Raw genomic sequence first — 17,605 nt, 5'->3', positions numbered from 1 at the left:
ATGGCAAGATGAGGAACTTAAGACCTTACTCTAATTAATCTTCCTGACAAAATGACTGAAAGATATTTTGGAACTTAATTTCCTCAAGCCCTGTAATGAGTCTTTTTAAAATCCAGCACTTTAGTAGGTTAATTTTCCAAATCAAACCAAACTCAATGCTGTTGAGTTGGTTCCGACTCCAAACTCCTCCTTGGGTTTCTGAGACAGTATCTCTATGGAAGTAGATTGCCCAGTCTTCCTTCCAAGGAGTGGCTGATGGGTTTGAACCACCAGCCTTCTGGTTAGCAGTCAAATGCCTTAGGCACTACGCCACCAGAGCTCCTAGAAAATTTTAGTAGGGATAATATCCCTACAGTATCAATGAACATGAAGTGAGTATCTTTTCTTAGAACAATACCTATTTCTTTCAATTTCCATACATCTCCCTGATATGTCTTAAAGTACGTAAGAGCAGAAGGACATATTTTGAAAATGTGTATATTCACTAGAAGGAAAAGTATTCCGGGAGCTGAGTAACATTTCTGGTAATTTTGCCAAGACCTCAGCTACAGAAAAATCTGGATTAGGAAGATTGCTTCCCCATGGGCTAAAAGAAAACAGAACTAAGACAGAAATATCTGCTCAGACTCATTTATCGCATCCTTAGAATGTTTAATGGCAGTCTCTGGATTCAGTAAAACTGGAAAGACATGTATCAAACTATAGGTGTCTTAACTCTTCACCCAAAGCCTTTTGTTGGTTTGGCGATATACAAACTTTTACTTGCTCAGTTAATTTTTCTTGTGAGTGCCTACATTTTAGGGGGTTTTTAAAAAAGAAAAAAATGGGATTATACATGTTTATTTTTTCTTAAGAAAAAAAAAAGGGCCCTAAAATGTAGACTCTGGCTGATTCTTGCCAGCATGCACCCAAAGAGAAAATCTGTACAGGCAGAGTCTCTAGAATCAGCCCTCTAAGACTCGTAATCAGCATATGGATTCAGGGAACTGAGGAAACAGTCACTAAAGAGTTTGAGACAGCAGAGGAGGATTGAAGCACTTTTAATCACAGAAGAGTAAACAATAATATAAAACTGTTAACAGCTCACCCAGTGGCTGTTGTCTTCCCCTAACCCCCCTCCCTGTGTACCATTCAGTAAAGAAGCAGGGTGTCAGCAGCTGTCCCTGTCACTACATGGTGGTAGCAAGGGAATCCAGCTAGGGGCCACAATAGTCCTGGCCATCCATTCATGGTCCTCTGTTTCTATACAACTCCATCATGTGAAGTGCTCCAGTTCCAATGGAGAAACAGTGCAGAAACCTGGAGCTGAATTTGGCTGCTCCATTCAGATGGTCCAGGTACTTAGAGCCTCAAGAGCAATGGGCAATAAGGGAGGAGCTAGTCCAGAGCCAGCATAATTCAGGGTGCAGCCAGAATCTGGGATTGAGGTGGGGATAATGGGGCCAGGCAGTCCAGAATTGTGCCCCTACTCAGGCAATGAATTACATACATATACACAAATGCACATCGCGTGCACACACACACACACACACAGAGCAAATAACATTACTAAAAGGACCTGGAGGCTATTAAATACAAAATAGCAGAGTTTTTTTTTTTTTTTTTTTTTCAAAAAAAGGTGAAAATATTTGTTTGATTCTCCTCGGTGCCTTGCAGTTCCTCTAGTCACAGGAGTGCAGATGTGGGGAGGCCCAAGAAGAGTAGGTTGCCAGTGGCCCTGCAAGTCCATGTATGCTGAAGTCACCACACCAACCATCTTACTCTTCAGCCCAGTAGCTGCCTCCCATGTGGCCATTCACCCGATTGGCACCATTGCTGGAGTTGCTGCCACAGGGGCTTTTTGTGGTGTTGGTGGTCACATCTTCTTCCTCTGAGCTGCTCTCCACATCACTGCGATCATCCTTAGACACCTGGGGGATTGGAGCCAAAGACAGGAAAGGTGAGGGAAGAGCCTTTCTGGAGAGTCATAAGACAGACTGAGTCCACAGAGCCTATATTTGGGTATTGTTCCTGATCTGGTCTACTTTCTGGTGACACCCGACTCAAAATATTATCTGAACTGTGGTTACTGTTCCGAACTTCCTCTGTTTCCTGATTCGTCTCATCTCTGATTTTCTTCACTATGGTATAGAAGCTATTTTGTAGGCAGGGTGTCTCTTTCAGGACCAAACTGAGAGAGTTGGAATCACTGAGTCTTCAGTTTAGCTTTGAGGGAAACTCCACATATTTTTTCTCCTTTTTCCCCTTAAAGACTAAAAAAAGTTCAACACAAAAGGTACCTATGGTTGTCTTCACTGCTTCTATCCTCTGGTGGTTCTCGCCACTGAAGTTATTCATATTGGTTTTTCTGAACTTTGCTTTATACTAAATCTGATCCAAATCTGGGCCTCTTCTAGTAGTTCTACTACTCCTGTGCCCAGCTATCACTACTCTGCCACATGCTTTCCTCAATGTTCTCCCCTCCCAACAGCAAGCTCATTTCTCTTGTACAACTTCAGTACCCCAAAATACACAGTGTATATATATATAGATATAGATAGAGATATTTAAAAAAGAAAAATTCACTGCCGTTGAGTCAATCCCGACTCATAGCGACCCCTCCTTGGGTTTCCCAGGCAATATCTTGGTATTTCTACAGAAGTAGACTGCCCAATCTCCCTTCCCAGGAGTGGCTGGTGGGTTTGAACTGCCAGCCTTCTGGTTAGCAGTCAAATGCCTTAAGCACTCCGCCACCAGAGCTCCCAAATACACGGTATGGTAAAAAGAAATGTGGATTAGCAATCAATGAGAAAAGGATCCCAGTCCCAATCATGCTACCATCTGTGAATCTTTCTCTCTTAACCTCAGCTTTTTATTTTGTGTTTTCAAATGAAGAGTTTGGCTTAGAGAAGTGTTTCCCAGTCCAAACTATCCTGCATTTCAAGCAAAATATCCTAAATTCTCTACTATGGACTATGAAAATAAAGGAAAAGAAGGAGGTGAAAAGGGAACAAAGTTACAATTGCTATTACCAAGAAGGGGAATACTTGCTCTGGATTACTAGCTCTAAGATTCAAAGCAATTGACCTCTGAATCCAGATAACTAATTGGTTACTTGATCTTTAGGAAGTACCACCAGAGGGCAGTATTTCTAGATTTGCAGTAAAGGGAGGCCAAAAAAAAAAAAAAAAAAAAAGCAGCTTCGACTCTTGCCTCATTTGAAGAAAAGAATCTAGGTGGCTTCAATTCTAGCCAACAGGGCTGGGGAAGGGCAAGCTCCGAGACAAACACAGGGGGCCAGAAAGGAGAGCAGGAAGTAAGGGAAACGTAGCCAGACATGCTTCACTGAATACTACTAGAAGCACAGATACACTTACATGCAAGAGGTGAAACTGTCCAGCTCCCACCAGGCATAGAGAAAAGGAAGGAGGTGAGAAAAGAGTGGAGAGTACAGAGTCTGGGTCTAATCCTTCCTGGGTAGGTCACCTGGTCAGGAAAGAAAAGCAGGAGAGACAAGAGATGTCTAGTAGCTACAGCAAGATGCACAGGCATATTGAGCAAGTTCTGAAACCAAGTACAGCCATAAGGAACGACACAAGAGATCCTGTATGTCTGGGGGACATTCCATCCTTTTGTCTTAGAGTCAGTACCTCCTTCGAGCAGCCCTGCCTTCCCCTTGGGATTCTGTATTACTGAAAGCTAAGATCCCCAGCTCTTGGGCCAACCACAGTCTGACTGATTTAGAACTTGCAGAATTTGATTATTAGTTTTATCACAAAATGGCACCTTTCTTTGTGCTTTTGGACTCTTAAGATGGGTATTTGAAAAGCTAAATATCTACTTCACTTAGACTAGCCTTGCCTTGTACAATAATGGGGTGAGGTGAGTACTTAGTCCCTTATATAAACTGCACCTTGAAACATTACGATGTGCTCATCTTGGGGTGGCCTGTGAACTACCATACCGCCCTTAGATCAACCTAACAGCTCTACTTTTATATAGTTTATATCTTGCAGTTTTGCAAATGATGTCCTTTGAAACAAAGTTCCCATGCTGAAAACAAAAAAATAAAACCCACTGAAGGTAGATAGGTGGGGCTAGGAAGTGGTAGAGGTCATCCCAAAATTCTTGACCCTACACTCTGTTTAACAATAGCCATCCCTAAAGAGCAGGAAGAAGTAGATCCTTCCTTTTGCATCTAAGTCATGGCTTAAGACTAAACATTCATACTAATGAAAAGAGAAAACTCTGAAGCCCTAAGCTTTTTGCTTGGCCTTTTTATAAATGGAGCTCCCAGGTCAGATGGATAGAGAAGGTCTGTGGACCTTCCACAAAGCCCAAAGAAAGAAGCCATCTCTCATCCTCACCTTTCCTCGGATCAAGGCTTTAAAAGCAATTCGTGCAATTAGGTAGGACCAGATGATATGTAGAACCTGTAGGACCAGGAGAAGGCCATTGAAGAGCCACCAGGAGGGATAGGGCCCAATCATCTCCCAACTCTCAAAGAGGGTCGTGTTCAGAATCCTAGAAGAAGGAAGCCAATATTCAGACTCTAGAGTCAAAGCGAGGCAGACAGGGATGAAGCTGGATTCTCTGGGATGTACAGCCCTGTGTGTGTTTTTGCCCATATCTCATCATCAGGTGAAGTTGCAGGGACATTCATACACAGTGAGACAGGAATAAAGAAAGGAAGCCTATGGAGTTTTCTATCTTTAGGGACAAGGGAAGACTTAGGAATCTTAGGAAGTGATAGATTAAGTATAATTAATCACTTTAAATATGCAAAGTTTCGCAAAAATTGGGACAGCAGCAGGATCATCATAATCCTCAGATCTTCAGCATAGCTGATATTCCCTGAGACTGAGGAAAATCTCCAACCCACTGAGTCACTGACTTGTACCAGGGTGAATGTAAGAGAGAGAGGGGTGTGTGAGTGTATGTGTGTATCTGTGTGTCTGGGTGTGGGTGGGTGGAGAAGAGAGTATAGAGCAGGGACATAGGCAAGAAGAGTCTGAGAATTTTGTGATCAGTGCAAAGGAAGGCAAAGGAATTACTTTGGCATAAATAAAGACTGTTCCTCAAAGATGAGTCTGGAAAACCAGAAACAAGTGAGTTGGGTACTTTGAGTCTGGATCACAACCTTGCTAGAAATATTGTGCAAAACAGCTGAGATCCTGAGAGAGTCCAATAAGGGTTAGGTTAGACCCAGGAGAAAGTAGGGCGATAAGGTTCTTGGAGTTCTCTTCCCAAACTGCCAAAAGGAATCATTAGCTACTTACCTATCACAGTTCAAAACCCCTATACTTACCAGAATGGATAGATTCCTAGACGAGTGACCACAAAAACAGCACTGAAGATCACAAAAAGGGTGTCACAGAGTCTCTGATACTTGGCATAATTGGCCAGCTTGGCTGCCTGGAGAAGGGAATATAAGAATTGAATTGAGGGGAGAATGCCAGTTCTTACATAGGAAGGGAAGGAGAGAAAGAGAGGAGTAATGAGAAAAGAGGGGCTATGTCTCACCTCCAGCAAGAAGTCTGAGGCATCATGTAGACACATGACCAGAGTTCCCACCCGAACCATGTTGTTAATGTAGGAGAAGGTGATGAGCCCAATGGTGGCCAAATGATGCACAAACATGATCAGGAAGTCCTAGGAAGTAATGAAAATCAAAGAGGCAGGTAAAGACAAGGCTATAGAGATGCTAGCCAACCCAAAGACCTCTGAGGATCATACCTCATCCCTTAGAGGTTCCATTTTGCTTAGATTGTTCCTCAAGGAGCTGCCTAGAATTTTACTCAACTCTCCTTACAGGGCCTCTGACTCAGAGTCTATGCTAATATAGCTCAAAGCAGAGAAAAGAGCAATTTTCTTTGATAGTCGAAGACTATGCAGAGCATGGATGTTGAGCTGATACTTGGGAATAATTTCCTAGGTGGCAGTGGAACACATAAGCCTTACATATCCCTAAGATTCTGAGATTAATCTGTTTGGAGGAAAGACATTTCAGCCAAAGGGCAGTAACAGAAAAAAGAGACTTATGGAAGGGCAGGCTAAATAAAGACTTTCTAAAAAGTCTCAAAAGGAATATACATTAGCTAAATAATCTGTATTACTGGAAGCATTTGCTGTCTCCAGATTTAAAGCTCAGGTGAGACCTGCAGAAATGTCTACTTGAGTTGTCAAACATATAATAAGACATATTTCTCAGTCCACTGGGAGAGAGCAGGTGAATGTGGGTCAGAGATGTAAGGGTGTAAAGTCTGTGCTCTCCACACAGGCAGACACAGTGGTATAATATGGTCTAGTTTTTAAGTTGGGTGATGGGTTCACAGGTATACATTCTATTATTATGTTTTATAACTTACACACATATTAAAAACATATTATAAAATTTTACCAAGTAGAGGACCTGTGTCTCATGTTCATAGGATAATGAATGAAAGGCATTTGAATTAAGTATTAAGCTTCTAGGTTAAACAACAACTAATGACCCAGATTCATCTTGATCCACTTCCATAAAAGCTGACATGAGTTTTCCTTACCAAAGATAATCATGAGTTAACAAAAGATCAGGGTTACAGCTGTTGGAACCACATTATGTCAGATGGATAGCACTGAAAAAAAGCTTCTACTCTTTCTGTTTGGTTATAAAAAATTTAAGTCATTTTCAACTCTGTCACTATGTGAGCAAGTCAAGTCAGTTCACTTCTCTGAATCTTTGTTTCCAAAATAATAGCAGGAAGAGGGTAAACTAAAATAATCCAAAACCCCTTAAAGTTGACATTCTTTGACAAGTGGGGCCATCCAAGAAGGGAGAACAGAGCTTTCCTGGAATCAGACCTTTTCCCAGTCAGGCCTTGCTCTCTCAAGTTCCAACTAGTTTCCTGAGCATCAGGCATGGAAGAACCTTGGAGAAGAGTAAGGAAAAGGGTATGCTTCTTAGCTGGCTAACTTTTTTCACTCTGGGCTTGAATGTTTCAAACATAATTTATCAAGTCCCATTTCTGGGAACATTACAAAAAGCTGATAATTCCATCAAATCTATTTTATCCCTCTTTTGTGGTTCTAATTAGGGTGGAGAACCCATCACAAAGGTAACTACTAGAATGGAGGATGCAATTAGTTAGAGAGTTAAAGGAGTCCTTACCTTTCTTTTAATGTCTGTAAACTGAGAAAACATAAGAGACCAATAGAAGGCCAGTTCCATGATGTAATAGTAATAAAGCCCACTTGTGAGAGGCTGGAAGAAAGAAAACAGTAGTTACACCTTTGACTATACTATAGTTAGTCAAAAAGTCAATCTATCTCTGCAATGTTCTCTTTTTTGGAGGACCAGTACCCAAAGAAGCAACTCTTGTGGTACAGCACCTAAAAGACTACTAACCAAAAGGCTGGTGGTTCAAACCCACCAGCCACTCCGTGGAAGACAGAGCAATCTACTTCCATAAAGATTTACTGTCTAAGAAAGGCAAGTGGAGTCACTATGAGTTGGAATCAACTTGATGGCAGTGAGTTGTTTTTTTTTTTTTTTTTGAGTACCCAAAATGATTAGCGACATTCTTCCTATCCATCATCTCCCACGATCCACAGTAGTTGTCAGACTTCGGACTGATGTGGAGACTTAAACCTCCTCCCTCTGTCCTCCCTCATTGACATCTTTGGCTTTCATCTTTTAGAGATCAGCTAAGGTTAACACATAATATGGCACAACCAAATCAGTGTGGCCAGAATTCTGGGCAATTAGTGCTTTTCAAGGGATTAAATACACTCAAGCCTTGCCCTCTTTTACCCTTTTAGTAGTTCCTTGACATTTTTCTAGTACAGCTTAGAACAAAGATACTTTTTTTTTTTTTTTTTAAAGGAAATAATATTCTATTTATTATATTTGTTCAAATGTGTAACTATTTTAATGTTTTGGTTAGTAACAAAACAGTCAACATTAATAGCACAGATTCTGTGACAAATATAACTCTGAAGTTCTAATGGCTTGATAAAATGTGAACATTAAAAAGCTGTTTTAGTTTCTCTTAATGCCATTCCTAGCCTAGAACAAAGATACTCTTAAAGAGACTTCAAGTTATCCTTGATACAAAAGGGACACCTGAACCAGAAGGCACCTCATTAAGCAGCAGGAAGCTGCATTTTCCCCTAACTCAATTAGGGCAAATATAAAGGAGAAACTAGAACAAAAAGATCACTGAATTTCACTGCTATGGTGGCCCCCAAAAGAGATAGCCCGGAACCATGACTCAGAAGGACTCAGCCCTTAATTCTTCAGGAAAACCAAGGAAATATGTCATCTATCCTAGGACTGACACATACTCTCCCCTACCCCACCTTTCATACACACAAGGCCCCTGTCTTTTTTTTTTTTTAGGGAAATTTTTTAATTGTGATTTGGGTGAAAATTTACAGAGCAAATTCACCTTCCATACAGCAGTTCACATACACTTTGTCTCATGACATTGACTACAATTTCCCACAATGCAGCAGCTCCCCTCCCACTTCCTCCCGAGTTACCTCTTCCCTGTGTCCATCCCTCCATGCACTCCTTCCCCCTGAGCTGTCTCCCTGTGCATAAACAGCCCTTCTTCCTCCCATAACTGTTCTCTCTAAGGCGTGTATCCACCTCAGGTAAATGTCCAACTCATATGCAAGGCCCCTGTCTTGAAAGGACTCAGATCCTACCTGATACGGATAGTTATGCCAGCACTGTCGAGTGTCCCACAACCAAGGTGACTAAGAGAAAACAGATAACTCAGGTCAACCTTCAGGATTCTCACCTGGCTCCAAATCTGCCCTGTAAAATCCCCTTCTCTCTATGTTGGGGGCAAAAGAGAGACGGGGAATAAGAAGGAATCCCCCATGCCAGAGTTTAGGGATTCCTAAAGGATCAGTAAATGCTTGACTATGAGCCAAAAGGTTGGCATTTCAAATTCACACAGTGGTGCCTTACAGTTAGAAGAAAGGCCTGGTGATCTGTCTCTGAAAGGTCACAGCCTTGAAAACTCCAAGGAGCGCAGCTCTCCTATGCACCCAGGAGGCCGAACATGCAACACTGAGTAGTAATCAGCTTAAGGGCAACCAGCAGTAGGTAATAAAGGATCAGTAAACGGCTAGATTTTTCTTCCAGGATAAGAAAGGGTTAGTACAAATAGAACAATCATGCTTTGACGTAAATAAGGGCAGGAAATAGCTCTAAGATAGTTTTAGGAAACATCACCACCAGGGATATGAGAAATGGGGAAGATATGATTCAGTTTGACAATGAAGAGAGATTTCTACACCAAACTAAAGACTGAAAAGTCAAAAGTAATAATCTCTAATGTTGTTGTTGTTGTTTGCCGTCGAGTCGGCCCCGACTCATAGCGACCCCTCCTTGGGTTTCCCAGGCAGTATCACTACGGAAGTAGGATTGCCCAACCTTCCTCCTAGGGAGTGGCTGGTGGGTTTGAACCGTCAGCCTTCTGGTGAGCAGTCAAGTGCCTTAGGCACTATGCTACCAGAGCTCCTAATAATCTCTAATAGAATGTCTTTTTTTCTTTTGTTTTTAAGAGTTTAACACAATTTATTTTATGCTTAAATAATCAACTAGGTCATTCAGTGTGAGGTTTTTCATACATATGTCATTAGAGCTATGTATCACTGAATGCTGATTTTGTATGAATACAATCAACAAATTTGAGAATTTCACTAATCAGTTATGTCTTTTAAGGAATTTATCCATGTCATCTGTTAAATTTATTGCATTAAATTGTTCATAATATTGTTTTATAATCTCAATGTCTATAGGATCTGTAGCTCTAATCTATTTTTCCCTCATATAATTTATGTTTTTTTCCTTTATCAGTCTTGCTAGCTAGAAGTTTTAATTTTAATTGTAACTTTCAAAGAACCAACTTTTGGCTTTGCTAATTTCCTCTATTTTTTGTCTAATGCCAATTTCATTGTTTCCTGCTCTTATTTTTACTGTTTCCTTCCTTTAACTTTGCTCTTCTTTTTTCGGAGCTTAAAGTAGAAATTTTGATTATTGATTTTAAAGCTTTTTTCTTTTCTAATATAAATATTTAAAGCTATAAATTTGCCTCTAAGCATGCTTTAGCTGTATATACAAATTCTGATGTTACATATTATTCAATTCTTCTTTGACTCATGGCTACCAAGAAAAGTGTTTAACTTCCACATATTTTCTAGGTATCTTATTGTTATCGATTTCTAATTCAATTCCACTGTGGTCACAGAACACATTCTATAACATTCCAATATTTATCTATATCTATATTTGAATCTATAGATATAGATATATATACATTTTTTATTGTGATTTGGGTGAAAGTTTACAGAGCAATTCATTTTCCATACAGGATTTCATACACATTTTGTTTCATGACATTGATTGCAATTCCCACAATGTAACAGCTCTCTTCCCACTTCCTCCCTGTGGTTACCTTTTTGCTGTGTCCTTCTTTCCTATGCATTCCTGCCCCCTGAGGTGTCTCCCTGCGCAAATACTGTCCTTCTGATCGTCCATGGTTGATGGTTCTAATGAGTGTACCTACCAGGTGTAAATGTTCACCTTATATTACAAACTTTAGAAATTTACTGAGACATTTTATGGCACCAGCATATAGCCTACTTGGTGGATGTTCTACATGTGCATGAAAATTATATATATTCTTAAACTGTTTGTGTAGTGTTTTACAAATGTTAATCAGGTCAAGTTGGTTGACAGTACTGTTCAAATATTCTACAGCCTTAGTGATTTTGTGTGTGTATGTGTGCTATGTGTCTAGTTATTTAATCAATTACTGAGAAAAGAATATTAAAATCTCTAACCATAAGTGTGTATTTGTATTTGTTTATTCTCTTCTTTTGGGTCTGTCAGTTTTTGCTTCATGTATTCTGAAGTTATATCCGTTAGAGAAAAAAAAAAAATTATAGTACAGTGAGATAAAACCCACATGGAACCAGAAATCAAAAAGCCTGTAATTCTTCTTTGACAATTAACTGAAAGCGGAACTAAACCCTGTCTTCCCCACTTAAAAAAGTTATTGATTCCATTTCTGCAAATGTTTCTTCCTTGAAAGAACAGGATTTTTGTCAAGTGCTTTATAAACTACCAAATGCTATACTTATTTAATTATAACTACTATTATTATCATTACTTAGGGGGAGAAATCATCATGAAGTTATTGAAATCACACAGAAAACAATCTACTTAAAGTGGGGGGAAAAAAAAGAAACCCAACCTTGAGCTATGGACGTTGAAAAGAAAACATTTAGAGAGAATAAACATCTAAAGGTCTCCAACAACAGCAACAACAAAAGGTATTCAGTTATCTCTAGAGAACTAGGCACGATTAGAACCCAACCAGAGAACCAGAGAAAGTTCAGACTCACCAACCAGAGAAATCTAATTCCGTAGCAGAATATACATAAATAGAAAGTAAATCTCCACCTGAATGGGAGAAAGAGTAGAGATTAGATAAATGTCACTTAAAAGAAAGTCTCTAAGGCTGAGGAAGTTAAGATAGCAGATTTGGGGGTAAGATAGTTACTGGTGAGAAATAGGTAAGTTCCCAGAATAGGGACAAATACTGTTACCTAAAAAGCCAAAGACAGAGTCATATTCCAGCCTCTCTTTAAAACACACTGCCACAGTGTATACTGGCTTTAACCATATACTTGTCCAGCTTTTTTTTCTATTCTATATCAATAGTGTCTAATTTTCTTCTCTGCACAAAAATGACCAATACACTGCTCTGCTTCTAGAGGATAATTAGTAAAAATTTAGTGAAATGATGATAGCACTGCCCTGAAAAGGGATGTTCCCTACTAAAAACATCAGTTTAGAGTAAGCTGATAATACCTCTATCAAGGTGTACAAAGGTGTTTATATACTCATATATAAACGCAATTACAGGAATTCTCTCTCAATCTATTTGGGAAAGGGGGACAAAATAGAATTGCACTTAGCTTAGTGGCAAGCATGTCTGAAAAACAAAGGACAACCAATCTTCCAGTTCTCTTCCTATAATAGTTTGGGTCACATTCAGTGACAACTGTCCCAACAACAGAAATGACTTCCCAAAGTAAAACTTCAGTCCAGTCACATCCCCACATTCCGCCTCATTCCCCATCTCCCTCCGCACACCTACATGCTTTCACAGAATTTAGTGAGCGTTGGGGGCTTGTCCTGATTCCTCCGATGGCGAAACCAACATTGTATTTTTCGGACATCCCAGTCCAGTTGCTTTGACAGGCCCTCCAGCCTCTTCTCATCAGGACACTGCAGATGGACGGCCAGAGTCAGAACATTCCCTTTCCCCTCAAGCCTCTCATCACATCCTCTGACTAGCTGACTGGCAGAGAGGCTACAACCATAGTGGTTCAAGTGATGTTTCTGTTGCCAGACTTCTCCCCAAAGTTGTTTTTCGTAAGAAGAGGTCCTTTATTCACACAACGAGGACCTTTTCTACTCACCTGTACATCCTTGTTTGGTCTTCTCCCTTCAACCCAAACTGAGTGAAAATGGGTATTAAAAACCCAAGCTGCAAAGACTTTCAGGACCAGCCCCGTCTTGTTTAAACAACTAAGTAAAGTGAAGGGGGAAAAAAAAAATCAACGAATTTGTGTGTGTATGTGTGTGGTGGTGGCGGTGACAAGGTGGGATGGTGGTGACTGCTGTGCCTAAAACTCAAAGGTATGTGACCTTGCCTTATTTAGGGACCCTGGCCCAAAGGAGACAGGGATAAAGTTCTCCTTATAGCTATATGGCCTGATCAACTGTGAAAGATCATCCCATCCTGTTCTCACTCTTAAAAGATACTTGCTCTCCAGCCTCCCCTGCCCTATGGGGCAATCCCTCAACGTGATTTTTCCTCCCTGTTTCCTTGCCAACTTACCTTGGTGATAGATAGGAACACCTTTTCAAGGATGGCATTGGATTGGGCCTGATAAGGACCACTGTCCTGGATGCCAACATGGAGGGCACAAGGTTTGGCAATGAACCTGTAAGGGAGAAAACCCAAGGCCAATTCTAAATATGGTTTGCTAAGCATGAAGGAAAGACCCTGATTAGGGGACTGACAGGAGGAAAAGGGAAACACTGGGCTGGAAGCCAGGACTTTTTGCTTCGGCCCTGGGTTCTGCCATTGACTTACTTGATAAGTGACTTGTTTAAGACATGTTGAAACATAGACTCTTTTCACTGGCTTCTAGATCACATCTTGAGCTTTATAGTCAGAAAGATCTAGATCCATCCAATCATCATTGTACCATTTAATGCCTGTATGAATTTGGGCAAGTTATTTTATCTCTGGGCTTCCCTTTTTTTCATCAATAAGATAAATATCAACATCCTTGTTACTCATGTGGTCTACAGACCAACAGCAATATTGGCATTTCCTGGAAGTTTATTAGCAATGCAGAATCTTGAGCCCCATGCTAGACCTACTGAATCAAAATCTGTGTTTTAACAAGATCCCTGGATGATTTATATACCCATTAAGATGTGAGGTACTTAATAAATGGCAGACTTTCTTACTTCAAAAGGTCAAGAAGGTCTCAACTGGAGGGAAAAGAGAACTGAGGGTAAGCACTTTCTAAATACAGATATCCTGGATCATGGTCATCTTCCTGCATAGTCAAAGGATTACAGAAATACTCCAGGAGTCCCAAAGAAAGAAACCAGAAAGCTGGGGAGGGTGAGAAGAAAATTACCTATTAGCAATAAATTCTAGTCCCAGATGTACCACTAATAAGCAGTATCAACTTGGTCAAGCAACTTAACTTTTTGGGTCTCAGTTTCATCATCCATAAGAAGGAGTTTATACTAGATGATTTATTTCTAAGATGTTTTCCTATAGCTAAGATTTTATGATGCTGTCATTGACTAATTATTTTCTAACTTTCAGATCTTTGAAATTGATTGGTTCTTCCCAAGAGATCTCACTCTTCCACACAACCAGAGATAAACCAGTTCTAGCCCTTTTAACATCTTATGGGAATCCCATGATGAAAATACGAACAGGAGGCGTAAGATGGAATGCTCTTGACCTATTTTTTCAATCTGCATTTGAGTCCAGAATTTATTATCTCTAAGGAGGAACTGAAAATAAGAAACTTTATTATTTTTCTCTATGAGAACTTCTTTTATTCTTATCGTCAAAGCTCCTGAGCCACTGGGGAACATTTATTCAGATAATGAAGTCAGCCATATCTGCAACCTATTCTCCCGTCCTTTTCTAAAAAGGAGATTGTACAAGAGTTCTATTCAAAGGCCAATGTTAGTAGATACCTTAATTTACACTCATTGATACTTTATTCTGTGTATCATAATGTTTTGACCTCCAACTCCTGTTTAAACTCCTGTGAACACAGATAATAATAGACTGCTGTTGCATTCAGCCAAGTTCTACACTTAGTAGTTGCTCAAAAAACCACTCACTGCCATCGAGTCAAATCTGACTCATAGTGACCCCTCGTTGGGTTTCTGAGGTGCTATCACTATGGAAGCAGAGTGCCCAATCTCGCTTCTGAGCAGTGGCTGGTGGATTCAAACCCACGTGGCTTGGTAAGTGACAAATGACAGATGTAGTGAGTCCCACTCTTGCTCTACTGGAGCTCAGTCTGGACCAAGGACTACCAGCCTCCAGAAGAGTAAGGCAGTCTTTGTTCCTGCATTGGTACTGTATCACAGATAAAACAAAATACTGAATCATCGCTCTGTCTCTTCCCATCCAAAAAAATTGTATAAATATATAAAAGCAGAAAATGGCCTTTCCAATTCCTACTCTTACTCCCTGGTCCAGACTTCTTTAATCCAGAGGCAGTTTTGTGATTTTTTGTGATTAAAGCTTAGGCACTGGAGTTAAGATTTTTACTAGCTGACAGCTCTTGTGAAAGTTACTCACCTATAGAATACGGATAATAATATCTACCTCATAGGGTTGTTGTTGTTGTTTAATTTTTATTGTGACTTGGGTGAAAGTTTACAAATTCATTTTCCATACAGCAGTTCATACACATTTTGTTTCATGACATTGACTGCAATTCCCCACAGTGTAACAGCTCTCTTCCCACTTCCTCTCTGTAGTTACCTCTTCCCTCACAGGGTTGTTTTAAAGATGAAATGACATGATGCATGTAAAGTGCCTATGCCAGTTCCTGACACATAGAAAATATTAACTAAAAGGTTGCTATTATTTTTTTCACTGGAAACAGGTTATTTCAGTCTGGGTACTCCCTGGTACCTACGGCTGAAGGTTACAAGAGCAAGAAATCTTATCTCATCCAACAGAGGCAGGTCTGTACCCAACCTACCTGGGTGAAGCCAAGATAATTTTATTACTTGAATGTGAGGATGGACTTAAATATCCTGAGTTGTTATTAGTTTACATCCCACCTTCATTAGTTCAGAGTTCAGTGAAAGACACTAAGCTACTGATATCTAGTCAGTTCCAGCTGTATAGACCCTAAAGACATTTATTTATTTGACAAATATTTAATTGAGTACCTATTTTATGCTGACATGAAGCATGTTTTCCAAATTGAAAATGAGGATGTGATCTGAAAATCATTTTTTTTTCTAATGTGGAATAAAAATGTAAGTTTGTAGGTTTAGTAATATATTAAATGAATTATCTTAATGTAGAAAGGGAAATTATTTGAAATCAGAACTTTGAGAAAGTCCAAGCTTAACCACTTACTCACTCTACATCATTCAACTGTTATTTGGTATAACCTATAAAATGGGTAGGTAGGTATCTAGGCTGGAAAAACTCCAGACAAAGAACCTAGGATTAATTCTTTCTGCTAGATCAGCACTTAAAACCTTCTCAAAGTGTGGTCTGGAATCCCTGAGGGTACCCTCAGTCCCTTTCAGGTTTGCAAGTTCAAAACTGTTTTCATATAATTTTGATTATGTTATAATAATTCTTTTCTTTCTCTCATACTCTCATGAGCATACAGTGGAATTCTGCAGAGGCTACATGACATGTAGGAGCTCAGGTAGCATAGTGCCTAAGGCACATGACTGCTCACCAGAAGGCTGGCAGTTCAAACCCACCAGCCACTCCTCGGAAGGAAGGTTGGGCAATCCTACTTCCGTAGTGATACTGCCTCGGAAACCCAAGGACGGGTTGCTATGAGTCGGGGCCGACTTGACGGCAAAACAACAACAACAACAACAAACATGACATGAGATATTGCAACAGAGGGAATGCAGAAGCTGATATGAAAATAAACTGCCAGATATTAAAAAGATTTGCAAAAAAGTAAAATAGTGCCACTCTTCTCATTAATTTTTTTGCTCTGGAAAACAGTCATTTTTCATGAAAGTATTAGTATACTAATATGTAATCAGTTTATTGTTATTTTAATGAATTAATAAATTAAAAACAAACAACAACAAAAATACACTGCCATCAAGTTGATTCCAACTCATAATGACTCTATAGGACAGAGTAGAACTGCTCCATAGGATTTCTTTACGGAAGCAGACTACCTCACCTTTGTCCTGCAGAGTGGCCAGAGGGTTTGAACCACCAACCTTTTGGTTAGCAGCCAAATGCTTTATCCACTGAGTCACATTTTTTTCCATTTTAACGTCTAAGATAGCAAATATTGACAGATATTATCCACAGATAAAAAACCTCTTTAAGGTCCTTGATAATTTTTTTTTTCTTCTTTTACCCAGCTGTTCTTAAGGAAGGTGTTCAGTTTCCATGTGTTTGCTCATTTTCCGTTGATCTTCCTATTGTTGGTTTCTAATTTTATAGCATTGCAATGTGAGATGCTTTGTAGTATCTCAATGTTTTTAAATTTATTAAGGGCTTGCTTTATGGCCTAACATATGGTCTGTCATGATGAATGTTCCATGTGCACTGGAAAAGAACGTATATTGTGCTGTTGTTGGGTAAAGTGCCCTGAAGATGTCTATAAGGTCAAGATGGTGGATTGTATTCTTTAGCTCTTCTGCATCTTTGTTGAGTTTCTTTCCAGTTGTTCTATCTTTCATTGAAAGTGGTGTATTAAACTCTCCCACTACGACTGTGAGGAGCTCTGGTAGCGTAGTGCTTAAGGCATTTGACTGCTAATCAGAAGGCTGGTGGTTCAAACCCACAGCCACTCCTTGGAAGGAAGATTGGGCAATCTACTTCTGTAGTGATACTGCCTTGGAAACCCAAGGAGGGGTTGCTATGAGTCAGGTCTGACTCGATGGCACATAACAACAACAACTATGACTGTGGAGTCATCTATTTGCCTTTTCAATTCTGTTAAAACCTGATTTATGTATTTTGGGGCTCTTTAATTTGGTCCATAGATATGTATCATGGTTATTTATATCTTCTTATATAATGTCCTTCCTTGTCTTGTATGGTGGTTTTTGTCTTAAAGTCAATTTGATCAGAAATTAATATTGCCACTCCTGCTCTTTTACGGTTTCCATTTGCTTGATGTACCTTTTTCCAACCTTTAATTTTTAGTCTATTTTTGTCTTTGTCTCTAAGGTGTGTCTCTTGTAGACAGCATATTGATGGGTTATGTTTTCTTATCCAGTCTGCAACTCTCCATCTCTTGAGTGGTGCATTTAATCCATTAACATTCAGTGTAATGACTG

General features: G+C 39.7%; 1 protein-coding gene across 1 annotated transcript in view; it reads right to left on the bottom strand.

Annotated features, from left to right (window-relative positions):
• Nucleotides 1–1,757: 1,757 nt before the first annotated feature.
• CERS5 (ceramide synthase 5) overlaps nt 1,758–17,605 on the bottom strand; it is an 86,710-nt gene continuing 70,862 nt past the window's right edge. Inside the window, exons 2-10 of the mRNA XM_007937815.1 lie at nt 12,888–12,993; nt 12,141–12,271; nt 11,383–11,440; nt 8,671–8,721; nt 7,130–7,222; nt 5,503–5,631; nt 5,288–5,394; nt 4,347–4,503; nt 1,758–1,910 (exon numbers count right to left, since the gene is read on the bottom strand). Of these exons, the coding sequence (XP_007936006.1) occupies nt 1,758–1,910; nt 4,347–4,503; nt 5,288–5,394; nt 5,503–5,631; nt 7,130–7,222; nt 8,671–8,721; nt 11,383–11,440; nt 12,141–12,271; nt 12,888–12,993 (985 nt within the window). The remainder of the gene's footprint in view (nt 1,911–4,346; nt 4,504–5,287; nt 5,395–5,502; nt 5,632–7,129; nt 7,223–8,670; nt 8,722–11,382; nt 11,441–12,140; nt 12,272–12,887; nt 12,994–17,605) is intronic.

The sequence above is a fragment of the Orycteropus afer genome, unplaced genomic scaffold (assembly GCF_000298275.1).
Source record: "Orycteropus afer afer isolate SDZICR_OR568_19922 unplaced genomic scaffold, OryAfe1.0 scaffold00045, whole genome shotgun sequence".
Lineage (NCBI taxonomy): Eukaryota > Metazoa > Chordata > Mammalia > Tubulidentata > Orycteropodidae > Orycteropus > Orycteropus afer.
The sequence above is the reverse complement of the archived record's forward strand: the minus strand, read 5'-3'. Positions and strand labels throughout refer to the sequence as shown.